General features: G+C 41.3%; 1 protein-coding gene across 1 annotated transcript in view; it reads right to left on the bottom strand.

The window, feature by feature from the left end:
• Positions 1 to 18,622, bottom strand: part of LOC139203661 (collagen alpha-1(I) chain) — a 58,530-nt gene that overhangs the window by 21,821 nt on the left and 18,087 nt on the right. Inside the window, exons 7-22 of the mRNA XM_070833488.1 lie at positions 9,927 to 10,046; positions 6,466 to 6,519; positions 6,298 to 6,351; positions 6,091 to 6,198; positions 5,933 to 5,986; positions 4,813 to 4,866; positions 3,634 to 3,687; positions 3,486 to 3,530; positions 3,320 to 3,373; positions 3,164 to 3,208; positions 3,019 to 3,072; positions 1,897 to 1,941; positions 1,746 to 1,799; positions 1,047 to 1,091; positions 490 to 543; positions 39 to 113 (exon numbers count right to left, since the gene is read on the bottom strand). Coding sequence (XP_070689589.1) covers positions 39 to 113; positions 490 to 543; positions 1,047 to 1,091; positions 1,746 to 1,799; positions 1,897 to 1,941; positions 3,019 to 3,072; positions 3,164 to 3,208; positions 3,320 to 3,373; positions 3,486 to 3,530; positions 3,634 to 3,687; positions 4,813 to 4,866; positions 5,933 to 5,986; positions 6,091 to 6,198; positions 6,298 to 6,351; positions 6,466 to 6,519; positions 9,927 to 10,046 — 969 coding nt within the window. The remainder of the gene's footprint in view (positions 1 to 38; positions 114 to 489; positions 544 to 1,046; positions 1,092 to 1,745; positions 1,800 to 1,896; positions 1,942 to 3,018; positions 3,073 to 3,163; positions 3,209 to 3,319; positions 3,374 to 3,485; positions 3,531 to 3,633; positions 3,688 to 4,812; positions 4,867 to 5,932; positions 5,987 to 6,090; positions 6,199 to 6,297; positions 6,352 to 6,465; positions 6,520 to 9,926; positions 10,047 to 18,622) is intronic.

The raw sequence follows: 18,622 nt of genomic DNA, 5'->3' as shown, positions 1-18,622 counted from the left end.
TATACCTCATTTCCTCTCGGCCCAGGTTCACCTCTCACCCCCGGAGGACCTGTGCTGCCACGTTCACCACTCGCTCCTTGACGACCCTGGACCCCTGCAGCACCTGGAGATCCCTAAGGGAATAATGTGTTATATCGGGGTTATGGGGCAAGCAGTGTTAGAAATTAGGGCCTCCTTTGTTTTCTGTCATTATACCGAGAAAATATTTTAGTTTTTAAAGGATATATGCACTTTCTAAATTTCAGTTTACACCTCTCATGATGTCCATCCCCTTCTCTTAAATGAGGTATTGATTTGTCATCTCTGAACAAGGTAAAAACAGTGGAGTGATGATGAAGTTTACACCAGCAGTGACAATGTGGAAAAAACTTGAGGGATGATCAAATTTCCACGTTGTGTTAGAGGAGGTGCTCAGTTTAACGCTGCAATAATAAAGGTCACCTGATTGTTTCCAGATTGTTTTAATGACCAATGATGACTTCCTCTTACTCTGTCTCCTTTGGGTCCAGCCTTTCCTTTGTCACCATCCAGTCCTGTGAAGCCCTAACATGACATGACAAACATGACATGACATTTTTACTGACTTTAATATTGTTTTTCTCTGTTCTGCTGCTGAGTGTGACACACATCACTTTCTATTTAATTCAACTTAACTTCTTTTTTAAGAATGAAAAAAAGTTTTCACTTAATATTAGGGATCATCCGTACAGTATTTCTAAAGCACACAGAGGCAATACATCAGTAAATGGTCTGTATTTGTACAGCTCCTTTTCTAGCCATTTCAACTACTCAAAACGCTTTTACATCACATCCTCATTCACCCATTATTCAGTCAGGAGGAATGTAATTTGGAGGAGACTATTCTTTCACACACATCCACACACTGAAGTTGCTTCAGGAGCAAGTTGGGGTTCAGTGTCTTGCCCAAGGACACTTTGACATGCTGACTCATCGATCCACGATCTTTACAGCTTTGATAATCATGGATGTCAATATTCAATGATAATGCTGACATCTAATTGACAAGAGAAGACTACGCTGCTTACTTTGCCACCTGGAAATCCTTTCAGACCAAATTTTCCAGACATCCCCTAAAAGAGCAAACAGAGCAAAGAGAAATCCTGAAATATAGACATGCTTGTATCGAAACAACCAACATAACTTGCTCAATATTTGCTGCTTTTGTTAATTCAAACTAGGGTTACTGTTCTTAATTTTTGGCTTAAGGGTGATCAAGTTTTATGGATAACAAAAACTAGCGTGGCTAATTTTATTTTCTAAGTGTTTGGAAGTCATGGGGCTTTAAGCTGAGCCAGGTGTAACAGCAGTTGGCAGCTCAGTGAATGAAAGGAAGGACAGGCAGGTTCCTGTGTGTCAAACAAGAGAGTGGGCCACATGTGACAGAGACAATCTTCATGAGTCAGAAGTCACAGTTTATACAACATAGCCCTCTATGGAGTGTTCCAGTAAGATAATCCAAATACATTTGGTGGATTGAAATAGTACGTTAATGTGCACACTAAGCATTACCTTTTCACTGCATGTTTGAGCCCCAACTATGGTTGTTTTTAGGAGTCCAAGTCAATCAACATCAAGATTAGTCCAATTAAGGTCAAAGGGATACCAAAGGAAGTCTCTTGCCATCGCAAGTAAGTTGAGACAAGTTCAAGTGAAGCCTCAAGTATTATCAGAACAAGTCTCAAGTCAATTGAACATTTGAGATAATGAATTAATTTATTATTTACCATGGGCCCTTCAATGCCAGGAAATCCTTTTGCACCCATAGGCCCTATTTCACCCTGTCAGAGAGTACAAGGGCATCAATATCAGTATAATCTTGATTAAATTAAACCACTGAGAAAACACAACTTTGGAGAATATTGCATTAAAACCTACCACATCTCCTTTTGGACCAGGAGGGCCATCGTTGCCTGGTTGACCCTGACAAAAAGAAACCAATAAATAAAGCATAAATCGGGACCGATAGTCAGATACATTTAAGAGTAGACTAAAAACCTTCCTTTTTGACAAGGCATATAGTTTAGGGCTGGCTCAGGCCTTAGACCAGCCCCTAGTTATGCAGCTATAGGCTCAGACTGCCGGGGGACTCCTATGGTGCACTGAGCTCCTCTATTCTCTCTCCTCCTCTTCCTCTCCATCATTATGTCTCATGTCAGCCAAATGTCTGCCACTAACTTGCTATCTTCCCCGGAGCCTTTCTGTGCTTTCTCATCTCTCAGGTTCTTGTGGATCCTGTGGATCCTGGTCCTGGTCCTGCTGATGTGGTTCTCTGCTTCATGAATCACTGCTGCGGATCGTCGGCCACTCGTCATGTTTTTCAATAATATCATACTGCTAATCTTTTAGTCACATTCCTATTGTTAGTGCTATAGTCACTGCTAGTACGTTGGTTGCTGTTTGTGTTGACTCTCTCTCTCTCTCTGTCTCTCTCTCTCTCTGTCTCTCTCTCTCTGTCTCTCTCTGTCTCTCTCTCTCTGTCCAACCTCCACCCAACACAGACCCCTACAGAAGCCGCCCACATTGAGCCTGGGTCTGTTCCAGGTTTCTTCCCGTTAAAGGGGAGTTCTTCCTGCCACTGTTTCCTAATATAATATCTGATGCTTGCTCATGTGGGGATTCTTGAATCCTTAATTTTGAATTCCTGAATCGTTGGGTCTCTCTCTAATTAAAAAGTTTGGTCTAGACCTGCTCTTCATGTAAAGCATCTCGAGATGACGCTGTTGTGAATTGGCGCTATATAAATAAAGATTGATTGATTGTTGGATTGAAACGTTATGGTGATGAAAAATTGTGTTATTGAAGAATTGTTGACACAATGTATAGTCTAACTAAAGAATACTAACCTATCCCTGATCCTAACCTTGACCATCACCACACAGATGTTTTGACACTTTTTGTTTTATCAATAAAAATACAGTAAGACACACACACACACACACACACACAAACTCACATACACACAAACTCACACACACACACACAGTAGATTAAAATCACCTGAGTCCCTTGAGGTCCAGGTGAGCCTGTCTCTCCTGTTAATCCTGACGGCCCCTATCAGAGATACAACCGGATTAAATAATTACACTGCTAAGTCTCCACCAGTATTATATGTTAAGTCTTACAAGGGAACTAGAAGACCTACTGGAGGGCCTTTACGACCTCGTGGACCAGTTGGACCTTGATCCCCCTGTACAGGGCGAGACATCATCAAAAAAAAAATCATCCTTGCACTCGCTGAGTTAAATAACTTAAAGAATAATCAAAAGGAATAAGGTGTAGCCACTCGATATGAATTCACCTCAGAGCCATCCATTCCTGGTGGTCCTATACGGCCTGTAGCTCCTGGAGCCCCCTAGAAGATGAATATTAGAGTTTCTTGTCATGTCTACCAAACACAGCTCGTCGCAGCAGGTAACATTTGTATGAACACTGTGAGGCAAATACAAACATTATTGCAAGCTCACCACTGGTCCTGGAGGGCCCTTCATTCCATCATGTCCAGAGTTCCCCTGATTAAAAAGGTCAAACAAACACAATGAGGCATTTCAGTGAGGAGAATAAAGACATAACCAAAGCAATACAGTACAACAAATAATAATACACATGTCCTACCTGTGGCCCTGGAGGGCCGGGAAGCCCCTGAATGCCTCTTTTACCTAAAGGACCCTGATAAGCACAAAATGCAGTCAAAATTTACATCAAGTTAAGTTGATTTATATCACTTTGTTGTCCAATAAGTTAATCTTAAACTGATAGACAACAGCAGGTAAGAGAAGGACCGTATCAGTTATGAGACAGACATCAAAAAACAATGTCAGACTGCAAAAATGAATATGATGCAAACACTCAGACACTGGACCGAATGTGAATGTATGACTGTAGTGCATGTGAGTGTCCCTGTGCATTCACTCAAAATACAATTCACTAATTCAGGACGTAAATGTGCTGTAGTTGTCTGTAATCTGTTATTATAGGGCAGATTGAAGGGCCACTAAGTAATCCACCTTCATTAAATTTGAAGACACACACAACACATTAAAATAGAACGGTCAAGAGGCGGAGATTCAAAGACATCCTGATTTTTAGAACCTAGCAGTGCCCCAAACAGCCCAGATTCTACACTTTCCATAACAAAGTTAATAACTTTCATGACTGTAGTTCATTCATTACTGGAACCACATATTTCTCTCTGTGCTCTGTGCTCCCAGTTTGTAATATACACTTTATGTTAGAAATTTCAAGTATTCAAACTGAGATGATGACATCAACAGGGTTATTTCATCCTGAAAAACGCTCCTCCCAGGAAACAGAAGACATTGTTTCAGGCTGAGTACATCTTCCCGTAACAAGTAACTGATCATCAAGTGTAAAATCAGTGGCCTTTTAAATAGTCTTGAGTAGCTGTCACTCTTACAAGAGGGCCAACAGGTCCATTTTCTCCTGGTTCCCCTTTAGATCCCTGCAGGGCACACAAACCACAGGCAGTATATATGAGTTGCTCCATAGTATTTATGAAGTTAGGTTACAGTTGATATTCATCAATTTACTTAGTCCTTTTGATTGTATCTCTATTGGGTAAAAAACATTTCATGCCAGATATGAAATAATAAATAAATATAACCTGTGAAAGAATACAAGAGAAGTTGCAGAAGCAAAAACTGCGGCTTTGGTTGAGGTTTAGAAGCTATTTCCAGCCACTAGAGGGTGATGTAGTCAATCCTCTGTGGCATCTGCAGCTCATGTAAGTGAACAGGGGATTAGAAATCATCAGATTCTATTTTTCAAACTCACCTTTTCCCCAGCTCTCCCTCTATCTCCACTTGGTCCAGGCTGACCAGTGAAACCCTTCAGGACACAGAGAAAACAAAAGACAATGATTTTTACAGCAATCTCCTTTGTTCATACCCAGAGTAGCCGGATGCAGTCTGCTTGACATCGAGCAGTGGTTGGGAATTAGATGCCTTGATGCAAAAGTTGACTGAAAAGTGACTCATGTAGCCCCAGAGCTAATGCAAGCTCTGCAGTGCTCCACTGAGGAATTCAAGAGGACAGCAAAGATGTTCAGCAAACATAATGAGCTCCAGAGGTGCCCTACGCTGTTGACCTTGACCTCTGACCTCATATCCGTACATTTAAAGTAGTGGGCCCCACTGGGTCTGAAATCATTCATTATTCACCAGACAGTCCGCTATACACTCTATTGTGTATTCCACCATTGTGTTATGTGTGAATGTACAAGGAAAATGACTCATATGATCCCATAATACACGGTGAAAAGCATGTGAACCATCTTGCAAAGCCAGGGTAAGGAATAAAGGAAAAGCTAGAAGAGTTTTGGATGAAAGAAACTGCCATAGTTGTGTTGATTTTGCCATCTGGCACCATATAACTCCACACAAAATGTCCTATACTGTGTGTGAATAGCAAATACTTTACTAATTTCAATCAATCAATATACGTGTGATGCCTTCAGGATAAAGAGCAAAATGAAACAATACCCACTCAACTGCTCACTTATATGAAGCCTCAGCTGTCCAAGTTCAACAAATCAAGTGGATATCTTTTCTTTTGTTATTATCCCTACAATAATAATACTACTAATAATACTAATGAGAAGAATGATAATAATAATAATATGTTTAATTTATTCCTGGATTTCTTATTTGCTCAATGGTAATTAATTTAAAGAGAACAGGGATAGCATATGTTCTTTCCTTTTTTGGCATCAAGTGGTGACAAAGCGTATGCTAGAATGTTTGTACAATATACAGATGATCCAATGCATAACTTAACTTAGTCTTTGCTATATACACTACTTGGAGGATGGCAGATGATCAGTTTACCAGGGACCAACAGCAAGTCTCCCTGCTCACTTCACAGACAACTCAACCATCTTGGCTAAAATGCTCACCTCATCTCCTGTCTCCCCTGGGTAAGCTGCTTCTCCTTTAAAACCTCTGGGACCCTGGTGGGCAAGAACAAATGCACATGTTACCAAATGATGCAGACTAATCATTGTCAAAGCTTTGAGTGCTGAATTCTCTAAATGTGAGCACTGGTGGTCCTCGCCTTCAGTCCAGGTAGTCCTGGTGGCCCACGGTGCCCATCCACTCCGTGACTGCCATTCTTACCCCACCTCCCTGTACTGCCGGAGATGCCCTTGGGCCCAGGGTAACCCTAACACATACATACAGTCACATGATATTAGACCACAAGGTATTATGCAGCTACTACGTGGCGTGGGTCACAGAAGGAATTTTCAGTTTTAACATTTACCATGTCCCCTCTCTGTCCTGGCATCCCTCTGTTCCCTGAATCTCCGGGAGTTCCCTTAATGAAACATACATAAAAATATGGGAAAAAAACAGCAGACAGGCAAAAAAGCTGAAAAAATAACACCTCATGCAATATTACTTATGTTAGCACAATGGATGTTAAACTCACTGGAGGGCCAGGTTTGCCCATTTCACCTATGGGTCCAGGTGGGCCCGGAGTCACCTTGAAAACAAGGGAAATCTAAATCAGTGACTTACTCTGATTGAGCGTCTCAGATCCAATCTAAGAGCTGAGCTACTCACCGGCCAGCCAGCTCTGAGCATTTGGTAGAAGGCTGATCTCTGGAAAAATAAGCAATCACAATTAGAACTGAAAATGAAATATTTTCTGATCTCTACTGATCTATAAAAACAATAAATATGTTGGGAAATGATTAAGAAAAAGATAAGCCTTTATTGATCCCTGTGAGGAAATTTAGTAAAGGAGGTAAATGTAATCAGTGTAGTAAAACTATAGTGACACTTTTCTCACAAAGTCTACATCCATGCGAGCAGCTCTGTACACACCCCTGTTTAGAGCTAAATACTAATATGTGCACTGTGCATGATAATACATTCACAATAAAAATGAAAATGAAATAAAAAAACATGCTGATGGCTACTAGGTAGGTCCAGTACATGCTGAAAGATTTTACTAGATGATTCAATAAGTCACAGGATCACCAGCGTATTTTGGATTTATTCTCTGAGGAACATGAATATACAAAGTTTCATGGGAACCCATCCTATAGCTGTCAAAATAGTTTACTCGAAACCGAAAATGTCAAGCTCATGGTGGTCCTGGAGAAAACAACATGTGGAGATTGTTTCAGCCTTGACCAAAGGGTGGGACAGACTAAAGACTGACTGATAACCTTGGCAGCCCTACAACCACTCGCTAGGGGCAATGCACCCGCACCCACACAATGAGGCAGGGATCAGTACACCTTCAGTCTATTGATTGGCCAATTTTGACAAGGTTATTGCACAGAAAAACACAAGCAGGGGAGAAATCCAAGAGCAGATGTTTCACAAGCACACAGCGGCAGTCTGAGAGCAGAGCGCGAGGAGAAGGACTGAAGTCCGAGCACAAGAAATCTGCAACAACATACCTGAGTGCAAGAATAAGGTTTGAGCAGAAGCAGAAGCAGAAGCGGTAAGAGGGCGGGGTTTTGAGGAAAAGCATCACAACATATGAACATAAAACCGATATGAGTCTTGTTCTCAGATTTAAAGACCATGTTCTTGAATAAAGATTGTACCAGTGTCACTAAACATGTTCCGAACAGTTCAGGTGTTCAGTTCAGTTCAGGTTTACTTATTAGAAGACTTCCCATCAGAATTTACTTTGGGCAGTGAGGGCACGAGTGTTGCCTCCACTCTCCACTGCACGATGAGATTTCTTCTCTGTTGCAGCCATACTTAATCTAAGCTGATAAAATGGATAAAACTATCGCTTAACTTTCTACAAAGGGCCGACGGTACAGAGTGCTGTGTGGTACAAATGAACTCAGCCATTCAAGCAGCTGAGAGTGGCCATATTGCTACTTGAACACAGTTGGGGGACTTGGCTCTTACACTTTATGTCTTGTAACAACACTTGAGATTGCAGATGATGCCAAAAGACATGACTGCGTGACAAGGTGTTGAGAGCTCCAAGCAGTGCATCTCGTAGGGCTCTTATGGTTGCTACACGAGCCGGCACAGAGCTTACTGTCACTGCACTCTGGTCAGCTCCAGCTCACAGGAGTCCTTCTGGTTTATTACGCCACCCAGCTCTTCTGCTCCAGGTCATATTTGTCTTGGCATTGGTGCTGCAGCGGGGGTATGAGTGGAGGCAGGCCAACCCTGTCAAGGTGAAGCTCAGACTGGCAGAGAGGCCTGGACCTCCCTTAAGTCTCACTGTGTCTCTGTGGACGGAGCAGTCAGAGCCCTCAGTGTACTCTGACAGAGCGGCAACAGTGAGGCCTTTCACAGCCAGCATATAGCTGGTCAGAAAGCAAAGTGCCGGGCCTGACCCAGGCATGAGGTCTGGATGGGCTCCAGTTACAATGCTTGGCAGATACTTCACCTCTCATTACAGTCTGTGAGAGCACAGAGAGCTGTGGCCATCTAAACACACTCAGGGAGGGGATTACTCAGCCCTGCCTGAAATAGAAGCCCTTTTCTCCCCATGTAATAAACATCTATGCTAAATGACCACATTTACATATCACCGTTATGATGGGAAAACTGTATGACCCTGATTTGACTGTATCATTTTCCTATTTTCACATAAATCAAAGGACAAATCTGGTTCATTACATCATGGGTCTTATTTTTGTCAGTTTTACTGTTACAGAACAAATTACTGGTTCAACTTTGAATGGCAGCAGTTACCACAGTTGTATTTGGATATACTGTTGGTTTGCCAGATCGTCTGACTCTTCAAGTATCATTATGGTGATATCACAATGTTTTAAGATCTCAGCAATTACTTTGCCAAGTACCATGTTGTTCTTGTGACACTTTGGTTTATGAGGCCCATTGGATGAATTCAAAAGGTCTAAAATCAATCAATGCAATAATCTATAAGAATACTAGTAAAGCCTGTCATTTGTACAGAGATAACATATTTTGATCTTAAATCAAATTTAGCTTAACAGGCAAAGGGGACAAATGAGGAGCTACAGAAGGTGTCCGTCATCTTGCTCAGCCTCAGAATTTTATGAAACCCTGGTAGATACCATGTATGGCAAACTGAAAAAAAGATCTGGCAGAGGGATCTGAATTCAAATACAGAAGAAGTGGTCAGTTTATTATACACCAGAATTATTAAACACCAGCTCAAATTCAGAAAATGTCACTCATAGATGATAATGAGTGTTCAAAGTGTAAATATGACGTTTTTTTCTTTAGTTCCTGACGTTTTCACCAATACTACAGAAGTGATAGTGACACACAAGCTGGAAATCTGCTCAGTTTGAAGTGTTGATGTATTCTTTAATTGACCAATGTCTTCTAATCAAGTCCGATTTCTGGACATAAAGTATTTTATGGAGACATTAGTTGGTGTAAGAGGGAGCATCACAGCTGTGTTTATATGTGTTCACTGCATTGCACCAATTTAGAAATTCTTATAGTTACTATATTAACTAAACAAATGTTTTCAATCTTAGACAGCTGGCTGGGCATAATGTGGCATTAAGAGACAGGAATAGAAACATTGGGAACAAGGGGAGTTCTTCCTGCCACTGTTGCTCAATCTAATATCTGATGCTGCTCATGTGGGAATTCTTGAATCCTTAATGTTGAATTCCTGAATCGTTGGGTCTCTCTCTAATTAAAGAGTTCGGTCTGGACCTGCTCTTTATGGAAAGCGTCTTGAGATAACACTGTTGTGAATTGGCGCTCTATAAATAAAGATGAATTGATTGATTGATTGATTGAACATTGAAGATGTCGGTCTAGGACAACAACCTCAAGAGGACAAATGAACTAGAAAGGAAGTGGACGAGCACTCTGTACTGGTGCTACAGCATGGTCTCAATCCTCAAGGGTTCAGTGTAGTTTCAGTTTGATGTTAACGTGGGTGTTTGCACGTGGACTTACTCTAAAAGCAGTCCAGTCCTCCTCAGAGTTTCTCCACAGGTACAGAGTGGGAAGTCCTGGAGGTCCCCGCGGCCCTGGATCCCCTCTTCTTCCATCTAGGCCTGGAATACCTTGAGAGCCCTGCATGAGAAAAGATAAAAGGACATCAACCTTTTAAATGTAAAGCCAACAACAGCAGAACCCCACAAAAGCACTATGGGTGCTCTCCTACGTTATCTGTTTGCCATGATTCAGATTAACTCGTGTGCATTTGCTTGTTCAGTTCAGTTTCTTTGGGTCGGTGTGACAACTGTAGTAGTGTAGTAGACCAAGACCGCGGGGTTCAAACGCTGCTGTGGTTCGTTCACTGAACTTGTTGATGGCAGACATGTGATTTTAGCTGGAATTCAAAAGCTAAATTACTGTGTAGTCCATCTGCTTATCATGGGACACATCAGAACAGAGATCTCATTAAGTATATAGTTAATGCAAGGTCGACTGGTATCCATGGTAACACTGCATTAGCACAAGTGATACATACGAAAGCAAGAGAGAGTTAAACCAGAGGTGTCTTCAGTTCAGGTTTACTGTGTTAATATGCTAGCTGTAACATCTGGAGCGCACCTGTGGATCTCGTTTTTATCCTGTCAAATGTGTCATTTGCTGCAATTTCCCTTTGGAGACTAAGTACTCTATCCATCTATCCATCCTTCCTGTCACTCCATCCTATCCCATAAACCTGCTACTTTGAACGGGGTGCATGTCATCTGATCATATTTTCATTAGAATTACTTAACAAACACCAAACATTGCATACCTGTTCGCGCACAGCTTACCTTGTCACCTTTAAATCCAACATAGCCTTCCCTCCCGGCACATCCCTGTAAGAACAATAAGGCATTGAGCTATTTTGGCCATATGTATACAGCTTATTGGCAGTAACTGGCAGGCCTGCGGTCTGGCATCATCTACAGTGTGATGATCTTACAAAGGTCTCTCCAAGACCCTATTAATGTGATGTCTTTTGAAAGCAATCTCTCTACCCTGCAATTTTAGCTATATAAAAACCAGAATGAGTCCATTTCACATGGGTTGATGCAACCACACTGTTTGGTTCAGGTCCATTAAAGAGTGGTAATTTGCTAAATTACATAAGCCACTCTGGGGAAACTTGCTGTAATGAAAAAAAGAAACATTTATTTTTATCTTTATTTCCTAAAGAGAACTTAGAAGTTGACAAACACAGTTCAACATTCTGGAAAATACGCTCACAAGTAAGAGTTGAGTAAATCAATATTAATCCCATGTAAGTACATTATGGAGTAGGACATGGGGCGGTTAGCTGGTGGATCAACCAGTCCAGAGTAAAGACACTGATTAACACTTGCAACAGAAATGTGAAAACAACAGTTTGTGCATTAGGAGTTACGTGTTTTTTACAAGCACAATTTTTATGGCAAACAACGTGACTGCACAGCTTCCCAAAGTCTTGTTTGTACAGTGAGGTCACCAAGTTTGGTGCCATCATGCCTGTACAGAGACCTCAACCAACACCTGAGCTGAGTGACGGGGCCTGTGGCTGAAGAGAAAAGATCCATAACCTGCTGCTTATAAAGAAAGAGTTACAGCACATAGCTCTCACAAAAAACAACTGTTGCGTTTACACCTGTGTATGTGGATCTAACAAATCAGATACAACGTGCTGTTCAGAGAGCTTTAAACGTGCTGGTAGCTGTATTTTTGCACTTCGTACAGAGCCAGGTCAGCTGGTCAGCCCCTCCTCTCAGTCTCCACTCACAGACATGAGATTGATTGGAATCTTATGTCTGTGTATTGTGTGTGTACCACAGCCTGATACATCATCTTCCTCTGTTGCACTGGATAATATGTTCCTTCATTACCATGAAGACAAATTCATTGTCATTTATTTTGACAATTTTTTCTCACTCAGGGGCGAAAATCCCATTTCATTGTTCGGGGGGGGACAATAAACAGTAAAATTTCAGAGAGTAACTCCTGGAGGGGACATGAAAAAACTGCTGTCTGGCCCTATCTACCTCTCTCTCCTTTGCAACTTGCTTTAAAGGGTTGATGATTTTAATTGGAGTTTTTTAACAATCATAACTGAACAATCTTCGACTTTACAAGAAATTAGATCTGTCAAACTGAACATCAAGTCAAGGTGATAACTACAAATAATAATAAAAAATCTGGAACATGACATCAAACTCATTCTTAAATAAATGCTTTTATACATTTTAAAATCTGGATATCTCTCTAGAAACAAATCTAAAATGTCAGTAAAATGAGCTTGTTAGGAATCATTAGCTATAGGCTATTAGCTTAACCGGCTATTAGCTTTACCAGCTATTAGCTTAACCAGCTATTAGCATAATCAGCGTGCTAATAAAAAAAAGAGGCTGATTTTGGACAAAACAGGAGAAATGTCACTTTTCATGTTACAAACTTGTGCTTGTTGAACAAGTGGCGTAATAAATGACTTACTGGCTTTAACACATTGGTGTGGTTAGTTTCCTCACTATCGGTGACTGTCACTGAAATACCTACAGGTAGCCCCGCGCATCGGAAAACAGCATGTGGACCAAACCACTTTGAGAAATAGGGGGGTATAATTTTTCAACAATTAAGAAACACATTGTTTTACGTTTATAATTAGCACCGCGTGTGTTGTACTTTTATTGAACATAACTATATTTTTCAAAATTATTTATTTGTGTTTCCAATGATTTTTGGGGGGGACAACTTTATGGAAGGGGGGTCACGTCCCCTGTGTCCCCCCCGGGATTTCCGCCCGTGCACTCACTAGACCATTTTTAAAACCTTGATGACACTAACTATGTATTTGTGACTAATTTGTCAAGATTTACATTTTCAGTAGGTGTCAGTGGGTTTGGGGGCTGAGAGCCACACAGAGAAGCCATAAAGTATTGTCAGTCATATTGGTTTTGGTCTTTTCACAAGTGAGGCACACCAGCCTCATCCTTTAAGATTATACCTTGAATTTCCAGCTTTTCAATACCATGTGAAGGAGGAACTAAATTCTATCAAAACAGGGTGCACTACTGCTTGTCTAGTTGATTCCATTCTAAAGATGCTTACTCTTCTTCCCTGGGGTCCGACTGGACCAGAGAGGCCTTTGTGGGTTCTGTAGATTCTCTGGTCAGATCCATGGACGATGTTCCCCGTCTCAGCAGCAAGCGCAGATCGTGATGACTCCCTATGCTGCAGATTGGAATGTTGCCCTTCCTCACTGTTTCTTAAAAGACTGTTTGTCTCCCGACGTCCTTTTGATGCCATCGATGGCATCAAGTTCTCGTCCATTAGTAACGTAACATTATGAGAGTTCACCTCAGACATTTGTGTCAGAGAATCAGGTGAGGTTAAACTGACTGCATTATATAAGGCTTTGTCTGCTGCACTTTTTTTGATATTCTTATCAAACATTCGGTTGCTTGAAGAGGATTCACGGTCAGTGTCTTCATTGTTAGAGGCCAGCATGATGAGAGGTTCATCAACAAGTATAAAGCCATGACTTTGGTCCACAGCATCTTGATGGGTTGAGTCTATAGGGTTTCTCTCTAACAGGTGATCCTGAGAGGAGAGACAGACAAGAGCAAGAGAGAGACAAGAGAGACACATGAAATGTATTCCTTACTTTTAATGTAATTACAGACATTACTCTCTAGTCATCGGTGCCAACAAAAATCGAGTATAAAGGACCCAAAATGTCAGCTGTCTTGTACAGTAAATACTGAAGCATTGTACAGTAAACTGGTTCTCTGTATTAAAGGGGAAGATATAAACACACTCCACACACACACTCCGCCATACTTCTCAACAAAACCCAAAATTTGAACAAGGAACCTCCCACTTCTTATGCCAGCAAGATATCCTGAAAACTACCAGTAAGACTTTCATGAAACTTGTAAATGGAAATTCATGGTCCACGTAGGACTCAAGATTCTGGTTATATATCCGCATTGTCAGGTCAGAATGTCGTCTTGCAGATCATGTTTGTCAATGATAATTAAAAGCTTATGGTGCCTCTGATGTGTCCCTGGCACCACCTATGGATATTCATTATCCCCAGAAGATACATTTTTGGTGATCCACTGACCTTTTGTCTTGAGGTAAAAAATCACTTAACAATGCACAATAAATGTCATTTTGGACATTTTGGACAGTATATGAGAAAAAAAAAAAGTTTCCTGTAATATTGATGCTCATGTGATTGTTGAAGCAAAAACTCAAATTCAAGTATAGAAAGTAAGGCACCCTGCACACATGTGATGATAGAACTTAAAAACCTGACAGCATCGTGACTGTCGGCAGCTCACCAATATAAGCCTGGAACTGATAGAATTCAAAGACCACCTGAGAAAAATGAGAAGACAGCGATGCTCAGCTGAGTGGCATGACGGGGAGGCAGAATACAGAGGCAGTACAGGCATACATTCCCTTAATTCAGTGGCACACAATGCTCCTTTATCCTAGACAAGCTGCCATTGTTGCTGCAGCTCTCCCTGCCAGCAGACACTTGATCGCTCTGCACCTGAGCCTATTTGTCCAGCTAATCTTCCCCATACTGCTCATCAGTATTGCTCTGACAGACTGGGACCACTGCATAAAATAACTGAGAATCAAAAACAAATCGTATCCTACAACAACACCAGCATGAATCTCTGCTTTATTGGCTTTTTACCACTTTTAAAATCCGTCTCTTTCAAGTCCCCAAACTTAATGGAATTAAAATACTAAATCACTGGAGAATCAGCCTTTAGGGTTCTCAGGTGCGTGCGTGTGTGTGTGTGTGTGGTTGGGTTTGTTTGTGAGAACACTTTCAGTTGAACTTGGCCCAACAACCCATTTTATGCTATGCTCATCCAGCTCCGTGCATTTTGATGGCTCCTCGTTATCCTCATTATAATGTGATTGAAACATCGTGACAGTGCTGTGTAACCAAAGCCGTCCAATGAATATGCCACTCCATATAACTGCTCATTTACTCCTGATTCATTTATACAAAGCAAGTGGACAGGAACTAAAGGACAACTTGTCTTAGTGGCAGAATTGACACATTCTGGTAAATCAGTAGTTTTAGTATTCAAGCATGTAACTTGGATTTAAAATAATAATAATAATATAAAACTTCTCTCTATATGCTGTATGTACTGATTGTCAATGTCATTTTCGCAATGACATTCAGGCTAATGACTACATTTCCATCTAATAAACCAAAGACATACATTTGCTGATAGTGATGAGAAATGAATCCAATCTCTGTCTCAAATAATGGAAAATGACGATCAGTACAAAAAGTACAATATAGAACAACAAACAAAAGTTGTATATAAGCCAAAACTTGTATAAGGTAGGAGCGCAAATAAAACAAGCCATGTATGTCTCTAGATGAGGAAATTATCTGTGCTGAACTACACAGCTGGGCAAACACATTCCATCATCTGGAGCTATACATAATGAGCAGGGTGGTTGAGAGGAAACACCATGTTGAGGATTTTGCAGAGGAGGGTTGTGCAAGGGGATGTGTGTACACAGCACAGAGGGAGGTCAGCGGGGAGGTCAAGAGGCGTTAGCAGCATCCGAGGTCTATGTGTTGCCCTGATTGTTGTTTTGCTTGGAAGGAGAATTTCCGGCACAAAGTTTTTTCTCTGCAGCTCACATGCTTGTGGTCTGTGTATATTCATCAGAGATCATCCGATCAGAGACAAAAAAAAGACTTACTGCACATATGTGCTGGCAGAGAAACGCGCTTCATATGGATCGATTTAAACAGAACTCTGCAAACACAGGGCGTTTACTACTGGCTGGAGTATCAAAGCACCACTACAAAACAGCTAAATTAACTCAAACATGGCAAGAGCAAGAGTGTCATTTCAGATGAAACATGAACCGGTGCAATGATCAGAACAAAACCAAGGAAACATGTCTCAAATGAAGGTTGTGTTCACTGAAAGTCTCATTCCTGACTCATTCATTCTGCACTTACTCCTCCTGCATCCCTACACACTCTGATCTGTTAACACTGACACTCCGACTCATCCCTTACAGTACATACCACATCTGTCTGTTGCCCATCCACAGTTAGTCCCATGTGGTGCGGGTCCTGCAGCCAAAGACAGCCCAGCACGCAGGTTAACATAATCCACATGTCTACAGCATGTACTCACTCACTGCAGCTGTGCTTGAGTCGAGCGGAGTCCAGAGCCCATGTGCAGTCCACTGGTCCTGCCAAAGAAGGAGATGCAGGCTTTCCCCCTCCTCCGGCTGTCCCTCATAGAGCCAACAGAGGCACACCCAGGACTCTGCTGACACACACACTGCACTACATGCTACCACACCCTAAAGCATTCACTCAGCCCTGCAGAGGATGGATGCTTATCTCCTGTACGTAACGATACTGTTGCTGTCACATCAAAGGCTCATGACATGATACGATAAGGTAGAGGAATTTTGAAATATCTTCCCCACTGGCATCTTTCCATGCATGTTAAAGTCAAAATCAGTCCTGACCCGCAGCAGGATCAAAAGGTGGGGAGATACAGTTAAAGGGAACTGGAATGTAAGGCAGAGGGTTGAACTGCAAGAATACGCTCAGGAGAGGATACTGACGCTACGAAATCATAGTGAATATGGTTGATATAGAATTACTCAGATATGGAATGCATTCATCATCAAAACTAAAAACACACAAAGCTTGTGATCTATGTGATGCACAGACAAAACATGAAGAAGAACAAAAGTACCTGCACATAATGTTCAACACTGCACGTGTTGATTCTGCACGTCTTACTCGGATAGGAAAAATGTATCACAGAGTATAGGTCATCTATAAGCTGTTGCACCAGCGATGAACAACTCCTTCCCCTGATTTTCCACATGTAAGCCATAACTGAAGCTGATTTTCCACAATAATATATTGTCAGAGTGATTATGAATGGTGTCCGTCACGTAATATGAGGCTTCCTAGTATAAAACCACAACAGCAATCTACTAATGATCTTACTAATGATCTTACTCATTACAGAGCAGAACTACAGCAGCCTAAATCAAAGCAGTGAGTGGTGGGGGTCGTCGGGGGGTTTAAACATCGGGATCAGAGGTAAGAAGGAGAAAGTGGTTGCGACGTTAGCTGCAGTAAGAGTGAGGGGATTACATTAAGAGTGTTGCTCTTGAATGAGGCGTTCATTGCTTGGCTCTATATTGTCTTAAAGAATGATATCCCTCAGCAAATAAACGGCTTTAAGTCCCATCACAAATATACACAGTCTAACCATGACAGAGCCTCCAGCTCTATAGGATGACTCTGTCAACAAGTCCAACATATAAGACATGTGGTTTCTATTACAACCCAAGAGTTAGGACATGATTGGTTTTCTCAGGCAAAGTTTACGTCGGGTGTGAAATGGACACAAACTAAATGGCTGCTGACATCAGATTATATGCGTTGGTAACGTGGTAGCACCGTCTCTTTTCTCACACTCTATATATTTTTAGTTGAAGTTGGTTTCGCCAAATTACAGGCCACAGAGTATCATCTGAGGCCTGAAATGACAGATAAGAGTTGCCAACTGCAGAGAGCGCAGGCATCTGAGATACAGTACAAGTACAGCGCACGGGCTTCACTTTAAACCTACACGCTGCTGCAGACTTTCTCCGCCAAGCAACGAGAAGTCGCCAGGCTCAGAGCCTTGACTCACATCTCTGTACGAGCACGAACGGATTTGCACTACATTTGTTGTGGGTTGTTTTTTTTTTTTTTAACCTTTCTCCTCTACATTTCTTTGTTTACGGCCACAGTGGAGGCCTTCACGGTTTGTTCCAAATGACGACTGTTTCTGTGTAGAATACAATGTAAACCTCATCTGATCACTACTTTACAGTAACTGACAGCAAGATGATGCATATTCAACGATGTTTTTATTTAAACTCAGGTGGTTGACAATAGTGAAGCCTACATGTCAGCATTAAGAAACACAGCTGGATAATGTTAAATTTACATTTTGACACAAAAAAAAGAGATTAAATTGTTGGCGTTCTGTCTGACACAGTGGTGCATGCTGCTTACCGGCGGCATGTCCACCATCTCAGTTTAACATGTTGGTAAACTAACGTGAGAAAAATGTGTGGATATATTTTGCACAAGAACAATACACACCAACTTTAAGAAAAAAAATGGCCTCTTCTTTGTGTTGAAATCATTTTTCTTTTCTGGGGGCTTCAAAGCTCCAGCAGCACAACACTGACATTTTAGTTTTAATGTTTTCTTAGCAAAAACTGTGAGAATATATTGAATTCACCAAAACTTGGTAGAGCACCAAGACCGTGGTGTGTTTTAGGAACTGGCAGTTTGTTAGAGGAAAGACTGTGATGATTTTATTTCTTTACAGGGCCACAACATGTCTGATTTAGAGAAGTCACCAGATGAGCACACAAGAAGAGACAAAAACACCGCTAATGATCTACCCATTTTGTTTTGTACACTATATACACATACATTTGGACTTGGACAATAACATCCTCAATGCACCTGACCTGAGAGAGGCTTATGTCTGCATCATAGAAACATCACGTGGTGGAGACATGATTAGTAGTCTGACACTGAAATAGTTCAGCAGAAACTAAAGTCATCTTTTCATGTATGAACACATAATCTATGATTGACTGCTGTTTGAAAT

The sequence above is a fragment of the Pempheris klunzingeri genome, chromosome 7 (genome assembly GCF_042242105.1).
Source record: "Pempheris klunzingeri isolate RE-2024b chromosome 7, fPemKlu1.hap1, whole genome shotgun sequence".
In the NCBI taxonomy this organism is placed as follows: Eukaryota; Metazoa; Chordata; class Actinopteri; order Acropomatiformes; family Pempheridae; genus Pempheris; species Pempheris klunzingeri.
This window is presented reverse-complemented; position numbering and strand designations above follow the sequence as displayed.